This window comes from Trachypithecus francoisi, unplaced genomic scaffold, assembly GCF_009764315.1.
Source record: "Trachypithecus francoisi isolate TF-2019V2 unplaced genomic scaffold, Tfra_2.0 Lachesis_group5, whole genome shotgun sequence".
Classification (NCBI taxonomy): Eukaryota; Metazoa; Chordata; class Mammalia; order Primates; family Cercopithecidae; genus Trachypithecus; species Trachypithecus francoisi.
In genome coordinates this window covers 133,649,846-133,669,060 of record NW_022681470.1, presented here as the reverse complement: position 1 = coordinate 133,669,060, position 19,215 = coordinate 133,649,846, and the positions used below count along the sequence as shown (strand labels likewise).

General features: G+C 54.5%; 1 protein-coding gene across 2 annotated transcripts in view; it reads right to left on the bottom strand.

Moving 5' to 3' along the window:
• Positions 1–725: 725 nt before the first annotated feature.
• Positions 726–19,215, bottom strand: part of MED26 (mediator complex subunit 26) — a 54,905-nt gene continuing 36,415 nt past the window's right edge. The window contains exons 1-3 of one of the 2 annotated variants that reach the window (XM_033198572.1): positions 11,840–16,699; positions 4,155–4,229; positions 726–3,494 (exon numbers count right to left, since the gene is read on the bottom strand). In XM_033198572.1, the coding sequence (XP_033054463.1) occupies positions 1,839–3,494; positions 4,155–4,220 (1,722 nt within the window). In that variant the 5' untranslated portion in view covers positions 4,221–4,229; positions 11,840–16,699 and the 3' untranslated portion in view covers positions 726–1,838. Of the gene's footprint in view, positions 3,495–4,154; positions 4,230–11,839; positions 16,700–19,215 lie in introns of those variants that run through there. The other variant, XM_033198571.1, reaches the window with a different exon arrangement.

The following is a 19,215-nucleotide window of genomic DNA, read 5'->3' as shown; positions in this document are numbered from 1 at the left end:
CTCATCCTGCCCTCAAAGCCACTTCGCCCATGGCCTTTTGTTGGGGAGGGGAGTGTATTCTGCACCAAGCTTTTGCCAGGAATCCCTGCTGGCTCTGAAACTGGCTCTGGACTGACTGTAGTCTTACAGGCTGGAAGGAAACCTTGGTTTGCTCTGTGAGATTGCATGTCTTAAGGTGTAGCTGTTTCTTCATTTGTGAAATTAAGCAGATATGGATAAGATGACCTATTCCAAAGTGAAAAACTAGAAAACCAAAGTCTTAGCCTACAGTTTCAGGGAAGAGGGGGAACTAAAAGATGATCAGTTTATAGTCAAGGGAGAACTATTTTTTTGGAGTCAGCAACAACCAGCTAGTAAGGCAGCCGGGGGCCAGGGCCACAGGGTGGGCTGCCACACACACACACAGCTCTGAGCCTCTGGTATTTTGTTAAGGTGGGGGTAGTCACTGAGACCTGTGCTATGGAGCCTCCTACGAAGGGCTGCTCTCTAGGCCAGGTAAAGTCTGGGTGAGACAAGATAACGTTCCTTAATGTGGCCCTGAATGAATAAAATGTGGAGGTCCTCCCAAATGCAGCAGCAGGCTAGCAGGTGGACTTCAGCCCAGTGCCCTGTCCTGTCTCCCTGCATTGCGGCTGTTGGGGTCTAGGTCTTTCTGGCTAATCCACAATGCAGGAAAGGGCTGATTTGGCTGTGAAGGTCCAAATGAGAAAAGATTCTCAGACTGGTTTGTGCAAATGGTTTTTTTTTTATTTTATTTCCACATTTATATCACAAGGTGTCCACTTACTGGACCAAATAGCAAAGTTGCTCCCTTCTGCGTCCTGAGAACACAGAAGTCTAGGTACTGTACATTCACTAAGGCTCCTTGTTTTTGCAAATCGCGTTTATGACAAATAACCATAAGGCAAACGAATCTAAAGGAATGGTTATGAGTGTTTCCAGCGTACAGACAGGTCTTCCCCCTCGCCCCACAGTACAGCATAAAACCAGTAGCACCCACGGTTAACTTTTGTGTTGTTTTGGGAGGACTCTAGAAAGGTGAAATTTTCTAGATGTGTGTAGGAAGGGAAAAAAGAAAGGGAGGAAGAAAAAGGTTTTTTTTTGTCTGGTGGTCTGATGGAAGGAGTTGTTAAAATAAACATGAAAAAACTTAAATTTTTGCAGCATTTCTTTAAAAACAGGGTTATAACTGAAACCAGATATAAACAGGTGGCTGCCTATGGAGTGTGGGTCACCCTGGCTGGCCAGCTGGCCCGCCTGCCCAATGCCAGTGGCTCACTACAGCTGAGAAGCTTCTGGCACATGACGGACAACACTGACCTGACAGTGGCTAAGTAGGGAGCAAACAGAGGCAGCATGGCCCACTGTCTCACAGACACTCAGGGCCAAATTAAAGAACAGAAAATGCAAGAGAAATGAGATGCGTGCTTCTGTTGCTGTGTTAAAGGTAACCTCTCCACAGGTTTTCTGTGCCTGCCTGCAACTGAGGTCCCAGCTTTCAGGTGCTGGAAAGTGTCCGCACCTCTTCAGGGGTGAGGGACTAACGCTTTTTATAGCTGGTTTGCTATAGAGTTCTGAACTCACTTTGCCGTCCTTCCTTCCACGCGGTCCTTCCTTCGCAATTTTGTTAGTAAACTGGTAGCAGCATTTCACAAAAGGAGAGTTTTGAGGGAAGAGTGCAGAGAGACCGCGTGACTCCCGCCCCCTCCCTCCTGCCCGGGCTGGACTCCCCGAGTTCCCAGCACAGGAGGCAGCTGGGCCCCGGCCACCCGCCCACCTGCCTGCCCGCCCGCCCGGCTTCTGCAAGATGGGAATGCACTTCGTGGCTGACGGGCCGGTCAGTCCAAACAGACATAAGGCAGAATGTTCAAGCGCCCGTCATCGCCGTGCGGATCAAGCGATATGCACTGCGTCCAGTCATACCAGTTACCCTGTGTGTCCTGACACCCGTTCACCCCCGGCCACTGGCTGGCCTGGATTCTGTCGAGATCGTCCTGTGTGATATCCCGGGTCAGCCCGGGGAGGTCTGTGGGCGGGCTTTGAGGCACCAGCACGTGCAGCTGCCTGGCCCCTTGCCGGGTGCTCTCCTCCTGCTTCAGGTACTCAGACATGAAGTGGTGAGCCCCCGGGGTCTGCGCGCCCGACGATGACAGCAGGCTGCTCTGCCGGCTCAGGTAGGACTGAATGATCTCGTTGCGTGACAGCTCCTTCCAGTTCGTCTGTTCAAAGGGGCTCTGGAGGCTGGCCTTGGCCTCCTGCTTGTCCAGCTCTGTCCTGGACTGCTGCTCCATGTGCACAGGGCTGTCTGCCCGCACTGGCTCTTTCTGGGTCAGAGGTTTGATCTGTCTTGTCATGGGGTCAAAGGTGAGCTTCCGCTCTTTTAACCTGACAGGCTTGACGCCCGCCTCAGCCACCTGCCCGTCCAAGTTAACCGTGTAGTCTCGAGGCCGGTACCTCTTCTTCTTTTTACTGTCCGAGCCCCCTGAGGAGGCAGCGTCACTGTCCGCCTTGGAGGAGTCTGGGGAGAAGCCCGCCCGGGACAGGAGGGGCTCAGCTGGGGACAGCCCTGCCTTGCAGCCCGGCCCCGCCAGCCGCTGGTGGCTTTCCGGCTGCTCAAGCCAGCGCACTGGGCTTTCCGCACTGGGCAGCAGCTCAAGCCGCCGTACAGGGGGTGTGGACGGTTGTGCCAGTGGAAGCGGTGACGGCACCTGTGTGGCATCGAGTGCCTGGGGCCGCGGTGAGGGGCTGGGCACGGAGCCCTTGGGTGCATACAAGCTCTGCTGCCGGGCAAAGGAGCCCTCATGCCGTGAGTTCCGAGGACTGAAAGAGCAGCGAGGGGGCCCCTTGGGGTGGGGAGGCCCCGGAGTCTCATCCACCCTGTCCAACTGCTGCAGCACCGAAGCCTTTGGCTGCAAGCAGGGTCCAGGGGGCTTGCCCAGGCCCGGGGAGCTGGTGTGCGGCCGCACAGCATTGACGGGGATCTTGCCACTGTGCTTGTCATTCTCGCCACGCTCCAGGCGGCCGCCCTCTGGGCCTGCATGCCCACTGCCATCCAGGGAGCCAGGGAAGCTCTCTGGACTCCCACTGATCCCATTGGTGGGGAGGGGGGATGAGTTGGGGACCAGGGGATCGTGGCTAGCTTTGGAGACCTTAGGTGGCGGCCCTGGGTGGCCGAGGTCACGCTGGTCACCCCGGCGCTTGCGGCTGCCCAGCCTGTCCAGCCGCTGCCCGGGCAGCCTCTGGAGGTCATTGCGGCTCTTCAGGTCATGGATGCTCCTGGGCGGGCCAGCCGCCCCCACCTCCGGCCGGCAGTTGTGTGCACCCCCGTTGGCAGAGCCAGTGGCCCCTGCCAGCCCCCGCAGCGCTGCCTCATGCTGGTGCGCTGGCTCGATGAGCTTCTGCCAGCTCCGCAGCAGCTTCTTGGCCCGCTTGGCGAGCTCCTCGTTCTTGGTTTTCTTGCGGACGTCGTTGATGAGCTTCCCAAGTCGTGTTTCCTACAACCAGAAAGAGAGATGATGACATACTTTCGGGACAGGGACTTCCTCATGAGCTGAGCCAGAAATGGTGGGAAGTGTCCCTGACAATGAAATGACCCGATTCCCACTGAGCCCTAAACTGCCAGCTTCCCTGGCACAAAACTTCTGGGGATTTCCGGTCCTTTGTGACAATATAAATTCTGAAACCTAGTCCCCAGACCTTCAGGGTCGCAGGTGGCTTCTCAGCAGTGCTGTCCCACAGGCTCCTGGTGCCAGGGCGCTGTGGACTGTCAAGGCCACTGTAAGGACACTGCCAGGGAGGCTTTCTGGATGAGAGGGTGTGGTGGCCAAGGCGGCAGCACAGAGGGTCTGCTTCAAGTGGAGGGTTGGGGACGATGCCTCTCACTGGAGCCTCCCCCAAGCACACCTCTCCTGATGTCCCCATGTCCCCACGTGCCCATGAAGTGTGCTGGGCATGTAGGATGGGAATAATGCCACTTGGTCACTGCAGTGCCCACGGGGACAGCAAGATCACGGGGCACAAGCTGTGAGGGCACACCGCCTCTCTTGGTCCTCTGAAGCAAAGACACACGCTCCTAGAAGCTGGGGAAGGACCTGGGTTGGTGCCGTCCCGTCCCCCATTCTGCACTCCCAAATGCTGGGGTCTGGGATACTCACCTCAAGTGCCTCTTTGGTAATGGGGTATTTCTCCAGGCTGGAGATGACTTCCAGCACCGCCACCATGTTCCGGATCTGTGGAAATAAAGAAAAAGCCATTTGTCAGGTCCCTGCCCTTCTCCCCTGGGAGGCTGGGACACCCTACCCCAGCCTGCTCCAGTCTCTCCCCAACCCCAGAGCAAGAGGAGCTGGCAGCATTGAAGCCCCCACTCCATGTAGTCTCCTACCTGCTCCCAGGGCCAACCTGGCACCCAGCACCCAGTGCTCATCCTCACCCATTGTCCGACCTCCTCCAGTGTGTGGTGTGCGGTTGGCTCCAAACCCTCCAGTGTACATGGTACATATCCACCCAACTGCTGAAACCCAGGATGCTTGTGAAACAAGAGCTGCTCCTGACACTTAAAATGACCTCTACTCTGCCATCTGATGGGAGTGGGAGAGGAGACACTGAAGAATTCATCGAATAAAATCCACAAAGCTTAAAAGATCAATACATAGGCTGGGTGCGGTGGCTCACGCCTGTAATCCCAGCACTTTGGGAGGCCAATGAGGGCGGATCACGAGATCAGGAGTTTGAGACCAGCCTGGCCTACATAGTGAAACCCCATCTGTACTAAAAATACAAAAATTAGCTGGGTGTGCTGGCATGCGCCTGTAGTCCCAGCTACTCGGGAGGCTGAGGCACGAGAACCGCTTGAACTCGGGAGGCGGAGGTTGCAGTGAGCTGAGACCACGCCACCGCACTTCAGCCTGGGTGACAGAGCGAGACTCCGTTAAAAAAAAAAAAAAAAATCAATACACGGCCGGCGCGGTGGCTCAAGCCTGTAATCCCAGCACTTTGGGAGGCCGAGACGGGCAGATCACGAGGTCAGGAGATCGAGACCATCCTGGCTAACACAATGAAACCCCGTCTCTACTAAAAATACAAAAACTAGCCGGGCGAGGTGGCGGGCGCCTGTAGTCCCAGCTACTCGGGAGGCTGAGGCAGGAGAATGGCGTAAACCCGGGAGGCGGAGCTTGCAGTGAGCTGAGATCTGGCCACTGCACTCCAGTCCGGGCGACAGAGCGAGACTCCGCTTCAAAAAAAAAAAAATCAATACACAGTAAGCCAGTCAATTTGAATCCAAAGACACCATAAAGAGAGCAGAAAGTCACAAAGTGGGAGAAGGCATAGGCCACAAGCCCCAAGAAGCTGTATCTGGAACACACAGAGAATGCCTGTGCCAGCAGTACAGCTGACCAGGAGCCCGGCGCACAGTGGCTACAAGACAGGAACAGACACTGTGCAATGAAATGTCAGCACTAATGCTCAGCTTCTCAGCTTTATCAATAATTAGGAAAACTCAAACTGAACCCACAAATGGATACATGATACACGCACCCCACTGACAATACTAGGTACTTCTGGGGGTACAGCCAACTTTGGGGACTGCTGGACTTTGTCTGACAGAGTGAAACATGAACACATCCCATGACCAAGTAATCCCTCCCTTTTAGGATCTTGCTAGGAGCCCCACCTTGTTCTAAGCACTTCCCACACATTACTAACTCCTTTAATTGTTTGTTACAAGAATTCCTACTGCTCAACTGCCACCTCTAGCAGCTACAGGTTTCTGGTGGGCTGGCTGGCAGGCGGGAACCCAGGGGCCCTGAGGAAACCACAGTGAGTAGATTACACAACTCCCCCCCACCCCTACCCCAACATGATAAAGGAGTTAAGCGGGCACATGATACAAATTAAAACAGCATAAAAGGGCACACAAGGAAATGGGCATCTCTGACCCAGCCACTGTAGCAGTACCTTGCATTTTTTCCAAAAGTATCCCTTGTGTATACAGGCGTATACATCTACACTTGTCACATATTTCAAAACCAAACTGACCGTGGTTCTTCCCTTTTCTGACTTAACATCAGCAATGTCCAGCCTCAAACAGAGCCCCTCATTTGGCTCACCATCCCTTCCAGATGGGGAAGGCCCGACTTGACTGTTGTGGGACACTTAGGCACTTTCCGTTCGCCATTACAAAACAAGGCTGCAACTGACGGCAGTGACAGTCTTGACTCTGGGGTAGTGCACAGACAGCCGCAGAGGGGCCGGGGCTTCACATCCATGCAGGGTGGTCACCTCGCCCCCAGGAAGGCTGCTCCATTCCATTCCCACCAGGCCACATCCTTGCCAAGACTGCGTGGCATGCGTTTCCATAACACGATTGTAAACTCAGCATCTTACACAGCACACATTTTTCATCTCAGACTCTAGGGCTCAGAAGTCAGGTCTCGGTCTCACTGGGCTGGGATCCTCTCTGGAGGATCCATTTCCTGCTCCTTCAGGTGTTAGCAGAGTTCAGCTCTTATTTATCTATTTTTTTGAGACGAAGTTTTCCTCTTGTCACCCAGGCTGGAGTGCAATGGCATGATCTCAGCTCACTGCAACCTCCACCTCCTGGGTTCAAGCCATTCTCCTGCCTCAGCCTCCCGAGTAGCTGGGATTACAGGCGCCCGCCACCACACCCAGCTAATTTTTGTATTTTTTTAGTAGGGATGGGGGTTTCACCATGTTGAAGGCTGGTCTGGAACTCCTGACGTCAAGTGATCCGCCCTCCTTGGCCTCCCAAAGTGCTGGGATGACAGGCGTGAGCCACCGCGCCCGGCCCAGAGTTCAGCTCTTTACACTGCAGGAATGAGGCCCCTGTTCTTGCTGGTTGTCATCTGAAGCCATTCCCAGCTTCTGGAGGGCACTGCATCCAGCTCACAGCCCCTCCCCCTTATGCCAGCCACAGGCTGACTTCTCGCCCAGCATCTCTCTGACCCAGCCAGGACAAGTGCCATCTCTAAGGACTCCCTGACTAGGCAGGGCCTGCTCAGATGATCTCGGATCATCCCCCCATCTCCAGGCTGTTCCCTTAGTCACATCTGTCATGTACAGTACCACGTGCCTGGGCTCCAGGACTAGAATGTGGACGTCCTTGAGGGCTGTTAATTCTGCTGGCCTCATGGATTCTGGCTTTTCTACTCTTCTGCCCCACTTCCAGGGCAAGGCAGCCACTGCCCCTCCCTTCCTTCCCCTGTGTTGTCTCCTCTGGGTGCAAAGTTGCAGAGTGACCACAGAGCCACGACAGCAGTCCCCGCAGAGCTCCCACAAAGCTGCCCCTCTGCCAATGGGCCCATTTGCTCCTTGGCAATAACGGCCTTGCCTTGCAATGTTCTCATTCAGGGCTCCAAATGACCCTGAAAACCCTGCTTCGAGCTGCATCATGGTGGGGGTGGGCGGGTGATGTGAGAGGAGATGCAGTCGTGTCCGCACTCCTCATGCAATGGGCAGGGATCAGTGCTGGGGAGGACTGCGCCGTTAGGAGGCCAGTCCCAGACAGATAGCAAGGCCAACCACTCCCTGGCCTAGGCACTCCAGCACCGACTCAGTCCCTGGGCTTGCCACATGGCTTCACCTCCACCCTGCTGACCTCACCCTGGTATATTTGGAGCCTTGGTTCCCCACATACTCCTGAAGCAGCAGTCTTTGCAGAGCAAAACACTGCCCAGGCCCAGCTAGTCTGGTGGCACAAAGTGTCCTTGTCCTTGGGCAGACACCATCCTGCTGCCAGAAAGGAGGGAGGAGACAGAACACCTGGGCAACCCCAGGGTCTGGCACTGAGCTGGTGCCCCAGAAATCACTGCTGAACCAACAGCCAGCCCCAAGAGTCTCCTGGAAGCTGTGTGGGAGCTGGGGACACCAGGCAAAGGTCTGAGGGCCCTGTGACTGGGTATCCTCACCCCTGGCCCCTCCCCTGCCTCATGAACCACGCTTAAGTGTGTGCAGAGAGGCCTTGAGCCTCTAGGAGCCCCAAGGGAAATGCTACATCCTTGGCAGTCCCCTTTCTGTCCCCAGAGTGTGAGCCGCTCACCAGAGGAGTAGAGGAGCCCGTCTGCCGTACCTGTAAGGTGCTAGAAACCTACAATCCTATGCCGTAAACAGATGAACTCTGCCAACACCTGGCGGGGCAGAAAACGGATCCTCCAGAGAGGAGCGCAGCCGGCTGCTGCCTGGATCCCAGCCCAGTGAGACTGGACCTGACTTCTGAGCCCTAGAGCCTGAGATGATAAATGTATGTTGTATAAGACACAGAGAGAGGGTGACTGCCCAATGCAGCCACTCCCTGGAGCCAGCAGAAGGCACTCAGTGATGTCAGCAGAGCTAAGGATGGGGGCAAGGTGAGACTGTCCTGCCCTGCGACCTCTGGGGCCTTGATGTCAAGCAGCCTGAGCACTGTGTGGGGAGCGCCACCTGAGCATTCCAGACATAGGCCTCCCAGGCCCAGGAGGCAGACACTGAGCAATGCAGCTAGGAATCCCTGCAAAGGGACTGGCCCGGACCTCTTGCCCCCGAGCCTAGGCACATTGAGCCAGAATGCTCCACAGATCCTCTTTATAGATGGCCATGGTCTGTCCCAAGGAACACTTAGCACCTAATTGGTGTTGGTCCCATAGGAGCAAAACATGAGCTGGCTTCTGACCCTGGCCCTGGGGACCCTGCCTTAACAAGCAACTCACCCCCCACCCAGGAGTGGCAGAGGCCCCAGGACTTGTATGTCGCTGAGGGGAGGCTCCCGCTCTGACTCCAGGCCTGAGAAGTCCAGCATGAACCCTCAGGGCAGGGAGGCAGGCCACAGGGTGAGGGCAGCACGCATCTAAGGTGGCCTCCCAGGGAGGTCAAAAAAGGATGTGGCAGAACGAGCTGTGTCCATCTGGGCTGGAGACTGACCTCCATGCTGAAAAGCAGAAAAGAGCTGGAGAAGAATGGGCAGGGAGCTAGCTGGGCAGGGAGCTGACCAGAAAGCACCAAAGCCTTACGGCAGGGGAGGGGCCATAGGTAAGGACATTGGGAGGAAAAACAGACCAAAAAGACCCCAGGCGGCTCCTTCACAAGCTGTCTTCTATCCCCCTTAGCCACTGCCCCCCCAGACCACCTGCCCTTGCCCTGTTTCTGGGATGCCTTTGGCACCTGTCCGTCTATCTGGGGAAGTACACTAGATCCTAATCTCAGCACAGACACAGTTTTGACTCCACATGGGGAGCCACTCCAGAAGACAGCCTCAAAGGATGGCTTTAGGGCAGCTCTTCGGGCTTGCCAGGGCCACGTGGCCCGATGGCCAATTGCAGCCTCTTGCTGTCAGGAATAGCCTGGCACATCTGAGGTCCCCTCATCCTTTGGATTCTCCCTTGGGATTTGTTCCCAGTCGAAAAAAACCTCTCAAAACACCTGCCAAGTGGCTTTCCCAAAGCGGCAGGAATCCCATCAGGAAGTGCAGCCTCTCACTTCTCCACTAGGGACCCCTCAATAGATGTAAATGGGTCTGACCTTCCTTAACCACCAGCGAAGACAGGCGTTGCCTCCCCTTTCTACCAACACGGCTGCCCCTGCCCACTTCACTTGCTTCAGTTTGGCCTCTTCATTGCTGCAGGAAGTGCCTGTGAAGGGCGAGGGTGTTGAGTGGGGGTGGGGGGTGTTGACAGCAGAACCTCCATGCAGCTACTAGGAGAAGGGCAGGGGTAAATGCAGCAGGGAGCACTCTGGAAGCAGGTGGGACCTCCCTGAGGTGCCTGCTCCAAAGGCAGGCAGGGCAAGAAGTTAGCAGGTGGGACCAGGTGTGGCACAGGTATACCTGTAGGTCCAGCTCAGCCACTGGGGACATGAATGTTGATGGAACTGACTCCACTGTCACACCGAACACTTTCAGGTCTTAGAATGGAAATCCATGAGGCATGATCAGGTACACATAGGCCAATAGGAATGTGAATGTTAACTTGTCCTTCTGGAATCTCAGAGAAACCAAGTGGGGAGGCCTGGTCTCAGGCCACAGGCATCACAGCTAGCATAGATACCGAGGAAGAACGGTTTGCATCCAGGCAGAGGGTGAACCAGGGACCACCAGCACAGCCCTCAGCACACAGGTGCCCCACACCTCAGGGATGCCCCAGGAACACACGCATGGGGGCATGGAGGGGACAACTTCTCACCCAAGACCACAGGAGGTCTGGCTGTCCCAGGGCTCTTTTGTGGTCATCCTTCTATATGAGAACTTAGAAAGGCTTCCACGGGCGTGGTGATGTGTACCTGTAGTCCCAGGTACTCAGGAGGCTGAGGCAGAAAAATCGCTCAAACCCAGGAGGCGGAGGTTGCAGTGAGCTGAGATCGCGCCACTGCACTCCAGCCTGGGCGACAGAGCAAGACTGTCTCAAAAAACAAACAAACGAAAAAACGAAACAAAACACCCAAAAACCCAAAACAAAAAAAAAAAGAAAGGCTTCCAGAAAGGCTGGCACCTTTGTCCCTGGAGAGCCCCACAGCCTGTGCTAAGCCACAATTCCAGCCAGCCTAACTGGTGACATGTGCTGTTCAGCTCACAGGAAATGTGAGGAAGGAGGCGGGGCTGGACACGCACAGAGACAGCCTGAGGGAGGGGCTGGCACCCCTCAGAAGCAGCCTGGGTCAGACGCCTGGAGCTGCGTGAGACACCTCATTCTCCCACACCCTGGGAGCAGTGGGGAACTTCGCAGCACGCCACGCTCCATGTGAGCTATTAAAGACCCACCATGCAGCCTCGTCTTTCAGTGACATGTTCCTGAAGAGATAATACAATCTGGAATTTGCTACAGAATCATCCCGTAGGGTGAGTGACAGGAGGGGGACAGGTAAAACAAAGTCACATGGCTGTAAGCAGCTATCTACTGAAGCAGGATGGTTACCTTTCTCTACTTTCATGCTTGAAATTTGTCACAAATAAAGATGAGAAAACACATCTATTTCCTAGCATTTGTTTGGGAGAGTTCACCGATCTAGAAGGACTGGCAGCCATCTAAAGGGGAAGTGAGCAAATAGCTGTTTCCACCTCCTCATAGTGGCTTCGCTGTCCACTGTCTGGCCCCTGAGTGAGGCAGAAAGGGCCAAGGGCTGGGCAGGATGCCACCTCCCTCCACGTGAGCCTGTCTCAAGTCTCAAGCCTCCTAACCGATTCGCACTGCACAATACCATCTATCTGGTGAGACCTGAGGAGACCCTCACCAAGCTCCCCTACCCTAGTACTGGGCTGCTGCTTAACAGACCTGGTGCGGAAACAGCAGGCACCCCTGGGGCTGGAGAGGGGAGCTCTGAGTGCCAGTGCCAGCTGTCCATCCCGGTCCGACTCTCAGGTATCCTCATGCCTCTCTTCTAAAGGAAGCCACAGAGAGCCCGAACCAGGGGTACGCGCTAGGTGGACAGTTCCTTCCTGCAGGGAGATGCCTGACCTGCACCAGGAAGGAGCCCAGGACAGCCACCACCACAGAGAAGACAGACCCTCAAGTGGCCCAGACCAGGAGGGAGGAGTTGGCAAGAAGGGGCGGGGGCTAGGTCACTTTCTCCCAGAAGGGGAGAAACATAACAATGAGCCAACAGTAACCCAGGGAAGGGACAGCCGTCACTCCACACGCTGCCCAACCCCAGTCAGCAATGCCTCCCTCCCATCTGTGATCCACATCCTATGGCTCTGGGCACAGCTGAGTCATACATAGGACACAGCCACTCAGAACTTTCTTTCCATGGTTTCCCCCAAAGGCCAGCCGGCAGCACTCCTCTGTGGCCCTGTGAAACCCAGTGACACCTCTGACGTCTCCAGAGTCCAGAAGACTAGACTCTTCTGAAAACCTACCTACGACAGGGCGCGTGGAATCACCTTTCAAACCAAACTCTTGTTGGTAAATATTTTAATTGGGCCGCGGCATGCGTCTGAGTTTTTCTTCTGTGAAGAGGATCACTGGGTCTGAGTGCAAAGCTGGGGCCTGCTCAGTGGAGTGGACCCGCTACTGACCAGCCTCTTCCTCGCTTTATTACAGGGGTGCGTAGGTAAAACCCCTAGGCCTTGAGTAATTACTGCTGGGGATTTCCAGCCCTGGTCTGAAACAAGGAACTGAGACTGAGTTTTGAGTCCCAGCAGCCCCTTGCCTTGCCTCTCCATTTTCTCCACATCTGAACTGTTCCCACCCCGCCTGAGATCCCCAGCCTCTTGGGAGTGCAGCTGTGGTGGCAAAGGGGAAACCCTGTGCTGCCCAAGGTCTGACCAACCAATAGAACCAAGGGTGCCGAGCCTGGGCGCACAGCTCGCACAGGACCATCACTGGTGGGTTGCCCTTGGGCCAAGTTCTTTCACTTCATCCTCATGAGCATGCTCTACAGATAAGGCAACTGAGGGCCAGGAAGGTAATGGAGGTCCTGGGTAGACCACACAGCTAGAAGACGGTGAGGCCTGGCCTTCCACTAGCCTGACATGGCTACGAAACACACAGGGCCCATCTGGTGCTTTGAGTGGGTGGGGTGAAGGGTACCAGGTGCCACCAGCCTGTGGTGATGTCGGCACTCTGCAAAGACTCTCCTGGCGTGCCCCTGCAGTGAAATGCACAGGTTACAAACAGTTCCTTGAACCCACACAGGGCCACCTCCACAGCGTCCATGTTGTATCTGCCTTGTCCCCAGGATGCCTGAGAGGCAGGGCCAGGGTGACCCACGCACGCAAGGGCCACCATAGCAGGACTTCAGATGGCACTGGAGCCCGCTCCCCACCGGGCTGGCCCCGGGAACAGTGCACATGGAGCACGGACTGCAGCAGTTCTGTACTCCCCCACCTCAGTGTCTGGCCAGCCTTCCTGACCACCCTGGACAGTGGGCAGCACTGCCCTGGCAGCCTGTGGGCCCACACTCGTGTCCCATAGCCCACATAACCTGCTTCTTGGGCTCAAAACAGCCCCTGCTGAGGCCTCAGTGGCAAAGTGGCAAAGCACCTGTAAAAAATGGTTCACTTTTAAAACCAACAATGGGGAAGTTGTCGGTTTTTTTTTTTTTTTTAATGCAGAATGGTCTAGACAGTAATTTACAAAAACTACTTAGCTCAAAAGACTGTGGAAGTGTTCATCAGCAAGCAAGCTGTCCTTCCAAACCCAAACACGCCACAGATGGCACCCAGAAGCAGACAGTCTGCCTTCAATGTGCTAAGCATTCTAATGCCGTCCGCGGCTGAGTCACCTCGCCCACCCCCCAACCCCCAACACACAGTCGTGTCTGCTGAGGACACACGGGTGAATCAAACAGGGCTTTGCTGGGAGAGTGTGTGTCTGTGATTTGGTTCCCGCCACACCAAGTCTTCCTGCTTCTGACAAACTCTGCACGTGTTCCCAGGCAGCTGGGAGCCAAACTGCCTCTAGTGCAAGTCAGTGCAAGAGGCGGCACCTGTATCCCCCGAGGGGTGCTGCTGTGCTCACCCTCGGGCAGTCGTCACCCTGCACTCTCCACTCAGTCTCTTGGGGCTGGTGCAGGTCCACCAGGCTCTGCCTGGTGAAGGCACCTTCCTCTGAGAGGACCTCATGGGAGCCTCAAACCCCAGGGGCAAAGCCTCAAGTTCACAGCTTCTCAGAAGAAGAATGACACTGGGAGGAAGAATGACACTGGGAGGAACAATGATGGGAGGGTGCATGTCTCAGCCACAGCCACCAAGTTCACCACTTGAAAAACACTTCCTGCTGGGGCCCTCCTGCTACTCCCGGGAGCAGCCGGCCACCTGAGTGGTCTGTCATGTCCATGTGGCCCTCCCTGTCCTGCAGCCAAAGCTCCTGTAATGCTTGCTCGAATATGCAACTGCACGCTACAACTTGGCCCAGGGGACGGGAAATGCTACCTGAGCACAGGCAGCACGCGGAGCCCTGACTGAATCCCAAGAGCAACTCAGAAAGAGGAAGCCCAGGACTTGGGGCAGAAGTGGGAGCTCCATCAGTAGGCATGCCTGACCTTTGCAGCGAGAGAAACCTGCAGATGAAGCCAGGAGGCAGGCAGTGCTGCTCTCCACAGCCACTGCCCCCACAGCATCCTTCCCTCCCACTTTCTGTTTTAGCAGCTCTTCCCAACCAAACTACCAACCTAGACTCTCCTGACCTCTGCTTCAGGTCTGCAGAACTTACAATTCTTACTGCCATTTGGCCCTTTGTGAAGGCACAAGAGCTCTCAAAGCTCATCTGTAAATTGATTCGTTGCTACACGGATAGAAGTGGGGCAGTGGGAAGCCAAGCAGAGCCCTGGTGATAGCACGCTGGGTGGGGGCTTCTCCCTCCCAGCCTCTCTCTTCCAGGAGCAGCCGATAAGAATGCCAGCTGCAGAAGACTGGAAATGACCCAACATCCTCAGGGGAAACACACACACAGTGCTCGGCCCATATATGTTCTGCCAAAGACAGAGCCCAAATAAGAACGAGCCAGCTTTTCAGGAATCAACAGGGAACAACCTTCAAGAGACTGCCAAGCACAGAGATGCATACAACAGCACACCCTGTGCCGCCGCCTGGAAGAACCTAGCTGAGGCTGGGCAGACAAGGACCTGACGGTGGAACCATGCTTAGCTGTAGCAGGGGACTGCACCTGGCATCCAACGCTGACGCAAGACCCATCACTGATTGGAACCCAGTTCCTCCTCGGAGAGCATGAGAAAACCACAAGATGGTATCTGTAGATCATGAATGGTGTGCTGGAGACCACGCCCCAAGGGGCCGGGCCACGAGGGCCAGCACACTGCACTTTCTGCTGGGTTGCTCTGTGGTCTGTAAGATCTGTTCAGGCAGGGCAGTGCCCAGCACGGCACCTGGAGGCAGCCTCAGAGGCCCATTGAGAGAGGAAGCCGAAGGAGAGCAGCCCTTCGCCTGTCTGTCCCATTGGGCTGCTGTAAGATCCTGAGAACTAATGACATTCTAGAATTCCCTGAGACAAGTCATCAAATGCTTTCTGAGCACCGACTGCACACAGGTGCTCCACCAAACTCCAGGCCCACTGGATGCTGGGAGGGGGCGTTAGGATCCCTGCGTACTGACCCAGAGGAATAGACAGAGACAGCCAAGGTCAAGAACAGAAGCAACAGATAAAATGCCACTGAGGCTCTCACCTAGGCTGCCAGGAAACCCCAGGGGAGGACTACACTTGGCTGAGGTCCAGGGCCACCCCTTCCTCCACAGCTCCTGGGCTCTATGTGGAGCTGGAGGGACAGGAGTGGACACTGGGGCCTTCTCAGTGGGTACTCCTGCAACAAGGGCCATGATGGAGAGAACCAAGGACACTGAAATCCATGGAACAGGCTGGTGACTCTGTGGATCCCATGTTAACCACCATTTAAGGATGGACACTCACGCTATGATCCAGCAATTCCACTCCAGGCAGCATCAACAGAAATGCACTCAGAGCAGCTGCATTCAGAACAGCCCCAACTGAAAACAGCCCACGCGGCCACCAACAGAACGCCAAATAAATAAATCACGGTCTGTCCGTTCAATGTCGGATGAACAAACTGCTGCTACACATAACCTCAAAGACAAATCTCAAAACAATGTCGAGTCAAAGAGCCAAACACAAAAAAACACATTTTTTTTTTTTGTCCTGGATGAAAAGGTCAAAAGCAGGCAAGACTTCTGGATGGTGAGAGCAGTCAGGGTAGTGGCAGGCAGAAAGTGACTAGGAGAGGACGTTGAGGATGGCTTCAGGGGAAGGGCTCTGTTCCTTGACCTGGGTGGACTGGGGTTCTCAAATGTGTTCATAAATGTTCATTCAACTGTAAAACTTGGGACTTGTACACTTTTCTACATGTATATTTTCTAGACTATATTTGTAAAGGTTGTTAAAAATAACCTACTGTGTGTGAATTCCATGATCTTAGAGGCCACCTCATCCTACAGAAACAGATGGCAAAGCTGTCAGGGTTGTGGAGGAGGGGGAGGTGTTGGCAAAGCAGCCCCTCGCTCCCCACGGCCCAGACCCTCTGAGAGCCCCACAGAACAAGGTCTGAAAACAGCTTCAACATGAGCCCCGACCACCTCTACAACACACAGTGATGCAATGTGCACTGTGCTTCACTGCTCACTGAGAAGCGTGTCTGCACTCTCCTGCCCTGGATGGGGCTGGGGAGGACAAGGGCACTCTGAAGCTTCCCCAGCAGGAGTACTCAGCTGATGAGTCTCGCTACTGGAAAGAGGCAGACAGGCAGCACCCACTGCCTGGGCATGGTGCCAGCACCCTGCAGGGCACTGGGGTCTTGCCATACCATGGTCTCCCCTGAGACCACAGATACCCCCCCCACCCCCAACAGGTATTAAGCCACTTTCCCATCCAAGAAGCCAGGGTGCCAGCTGGCCACAGATTAATTACTAACCTAACCTGCTACCCCATGCAGCCAGCACACACCTGCCTCCCTGCTCCACTGTGACACAGGAGACTTTAGGATGAGGCAAATCTGCATATCTACACAGTGGAAAAGGACAGTGAAGAAATTCCTCTTCTACTCCTAGTTTGCTGAGAGGTTTTATCAGGAATGGATGTCCGATTTTGTCAAATGCTTTTCCTGTATGTACTGGGATGATTATAAGGCTTTTCTTTTCTGGCCTTGTAACATGGTTAATTACACAGATTTTCAAATGTTATCTGCCTCCCCTGCTTTAATTCGACTTCCTTTCTTTGCTACCCTCATTGTGGTGGTGGTGTTACTGATGTACTTACAAGTTGAAATTTATCAAATTGTATACTTCTGATATACGCAGTTTATTGTATGTCAATTATACCTCAATAAAGCTATTAACGTCAGGCGCAGCAGCTCATGCCTGTAATCCCAGCACTTTGGGAGGCAGAGGCGGGTGGATCACCTGAGGCCAGGAATTTGAGACCAGCTTGGGCAACATGGTGAAACCCTGTCTCTACTAAAAATACAAAAAAATTAGCCAGGCGTGGTGGCGGGTGCCTGTAATCCCAGCTACTTGGGAGGCTGAGGCATGAGAATCACTTGAACCCGGGAGGTAGAGGTTGCAGTGAGCTGAGATTGCACCACTGCACTCCAGCCTGGGCCACAGAGCGAGACTTTCTCAAAATAAAAAAGTAAATAAATAAATAAAGCTATTAAAAAAAAAAAAAAACAAAACCTATGGAGGCAGACAGATGCAACAGGTTCTAAAAAAGCAGGAGGGATGGCAGGCAGAGAGAAGGACTGCTTCTTTGTTAGAGAGAGGGGAACCAGATGCCACCTGGATTTGTCCTCCCTGGGGATGGAGGGTGGGCCCTTTGGGGAGGCTCCTTCTCTCCTCAGTAGAAGGAGAATGATTATCATGCCTAGGATCTCAGAGGGACTGTAAGGACTGAAAGATACACTTGAGAATGCACACAAGGTACTCCCCATCTCAGACCAGACTCCTGCAGGCATCAGTAGGCACCTGCTTTTTCCTTCTGGGACACTCTGCATGCCCCCACAAACACTTGTGCACTGCATGGATTAGGCATCCTAATTGTAGCTTTGGAAAAAAGCTGTAGCTGAAGCTGGGTCACAGTGTCCTATGAGCTGTGAAATAAAATGCCAAACAGCCACCAAGCCACTTCCTAAGGCTGAATTTACACACAAACACCCTTGTATGCCTACCTGTAGGGTTTGGTCATACTGGAGACTCAGGTGAAGGAACCAACTTCCTACACTCGAGAAAAGGCCAGCGACTGCAGACATCTGCAAAGTCTTGGGCAAACAACAGTCTGCTCTCCCGAAAACACGGTGCAAGCATGATGCTGGATCCATCCTCCTGACCTGAAAGCAGCCACGCTGCGTCTGACAGATTCTTTTCCCTCCTAACTCAGTATGGTTTTCTCCTATGGGAATTAAGCTCCTACAGTGAGGAATCTGTCTGAAATCCTGACTTTTCCCCCTAGACAGCTGATCTGGATCCTTCTTATTCAAGTGTGGCCTAGGGGTCAATAGCACCGGCATCACCGGGGAGCTGCTTCCAAACGCACAATCCGCACCTCCCCCCCGACCTCCTGCATCAGAAGCTACATTCCAACAAGGCTTCAAGGGGGCCCAGTCCCACAGGGATGATGGGCAGAGGTACCAAGGCTCTGCTTGGCACCAGCTGCCAAACTTGTGCCCAGCTGCAGCCCTGACCCCTACTTCTGTGGCCAGCCAATCAGAGGTTCCCTGGTAACACTCCTGGCACCACCTGCACCTTGCTTTACAGAGCCCCAACCAGGTGTGACATCATCCAGTCCCTCTGACAACTGTAAACCCCAAGGCGGTGTGATGTGCCCAAGTTCCGTCTGCAGGAGGGGACTGCAGAGTCCACACCACGACCCCACAGAGCCCACCAGACACAGCTGTGGGGCCCTGTCCTGTCCTATGCCAATCTCAGAGAAGGCCCCTCCCAACAATGGTATGACAGGGTCCAGACAAATCACAACAGGATGAAAGGACAGGAAATATCCAGGCTGGTGGGGGACGTACCGCCACCAACCAGCAGTGCCCATTGTCAGAGACAATGGTACCTGGCAGAGGCTGGGGAGCTCCCAGAGGATGTTAGCAAATCATGCCACACATGTCCCTTCCAAATAGAAGTTCAGCAGCAGCAGGTCTCACCTGCTCGCCTAGGCATGACATGTGGAACCTGTCACCAGCTCCATAACCACTGTCCCTGCCTTCATCCACTTGGCTCCCAGAGTTCCTGGCCAAAACGGCACCTCTCTTCTTCTAAACCCCAAAGCCGGTGTTTCTAAGATAATTCTACTTCAGCTCCAACAAGGACTTGAGTAGCTTCTGCGGGCTGGACCAATGACCAGTTATTGCACTGCGGACATTTTCTAAGGGCAGATGATGGCTGTCTTGGTTCCAGTCAACTGCCTTACAAACCACTGCCCTGGAATGCAACTTTTCCAAAAGTGGCATCACTCAACCCTCTGTTTTAAAAACAGTCAACAAAAATAACAAGTTGCACACCACCCCCTCCCCGCAACACACAGCCGAACCTCCCACAGGACTGGCCGAATTCTGTAGGTGGACCATGCAGGCAACTGACGCCCACCAATCCAAACACCAGCACCTGGCCCCCAGGAGGGCCACCAGCCCATGCCTGCAAGGAGAAAAGAACAAATCCTCCTACGGCCCTCAATAACATCTCACAGACCCAACAACCTGATGCCGAGGTGCCTATCCGAAGTCACTGCATATTTCATTGACACCCTCTGTCCCAGACTGTGCAGA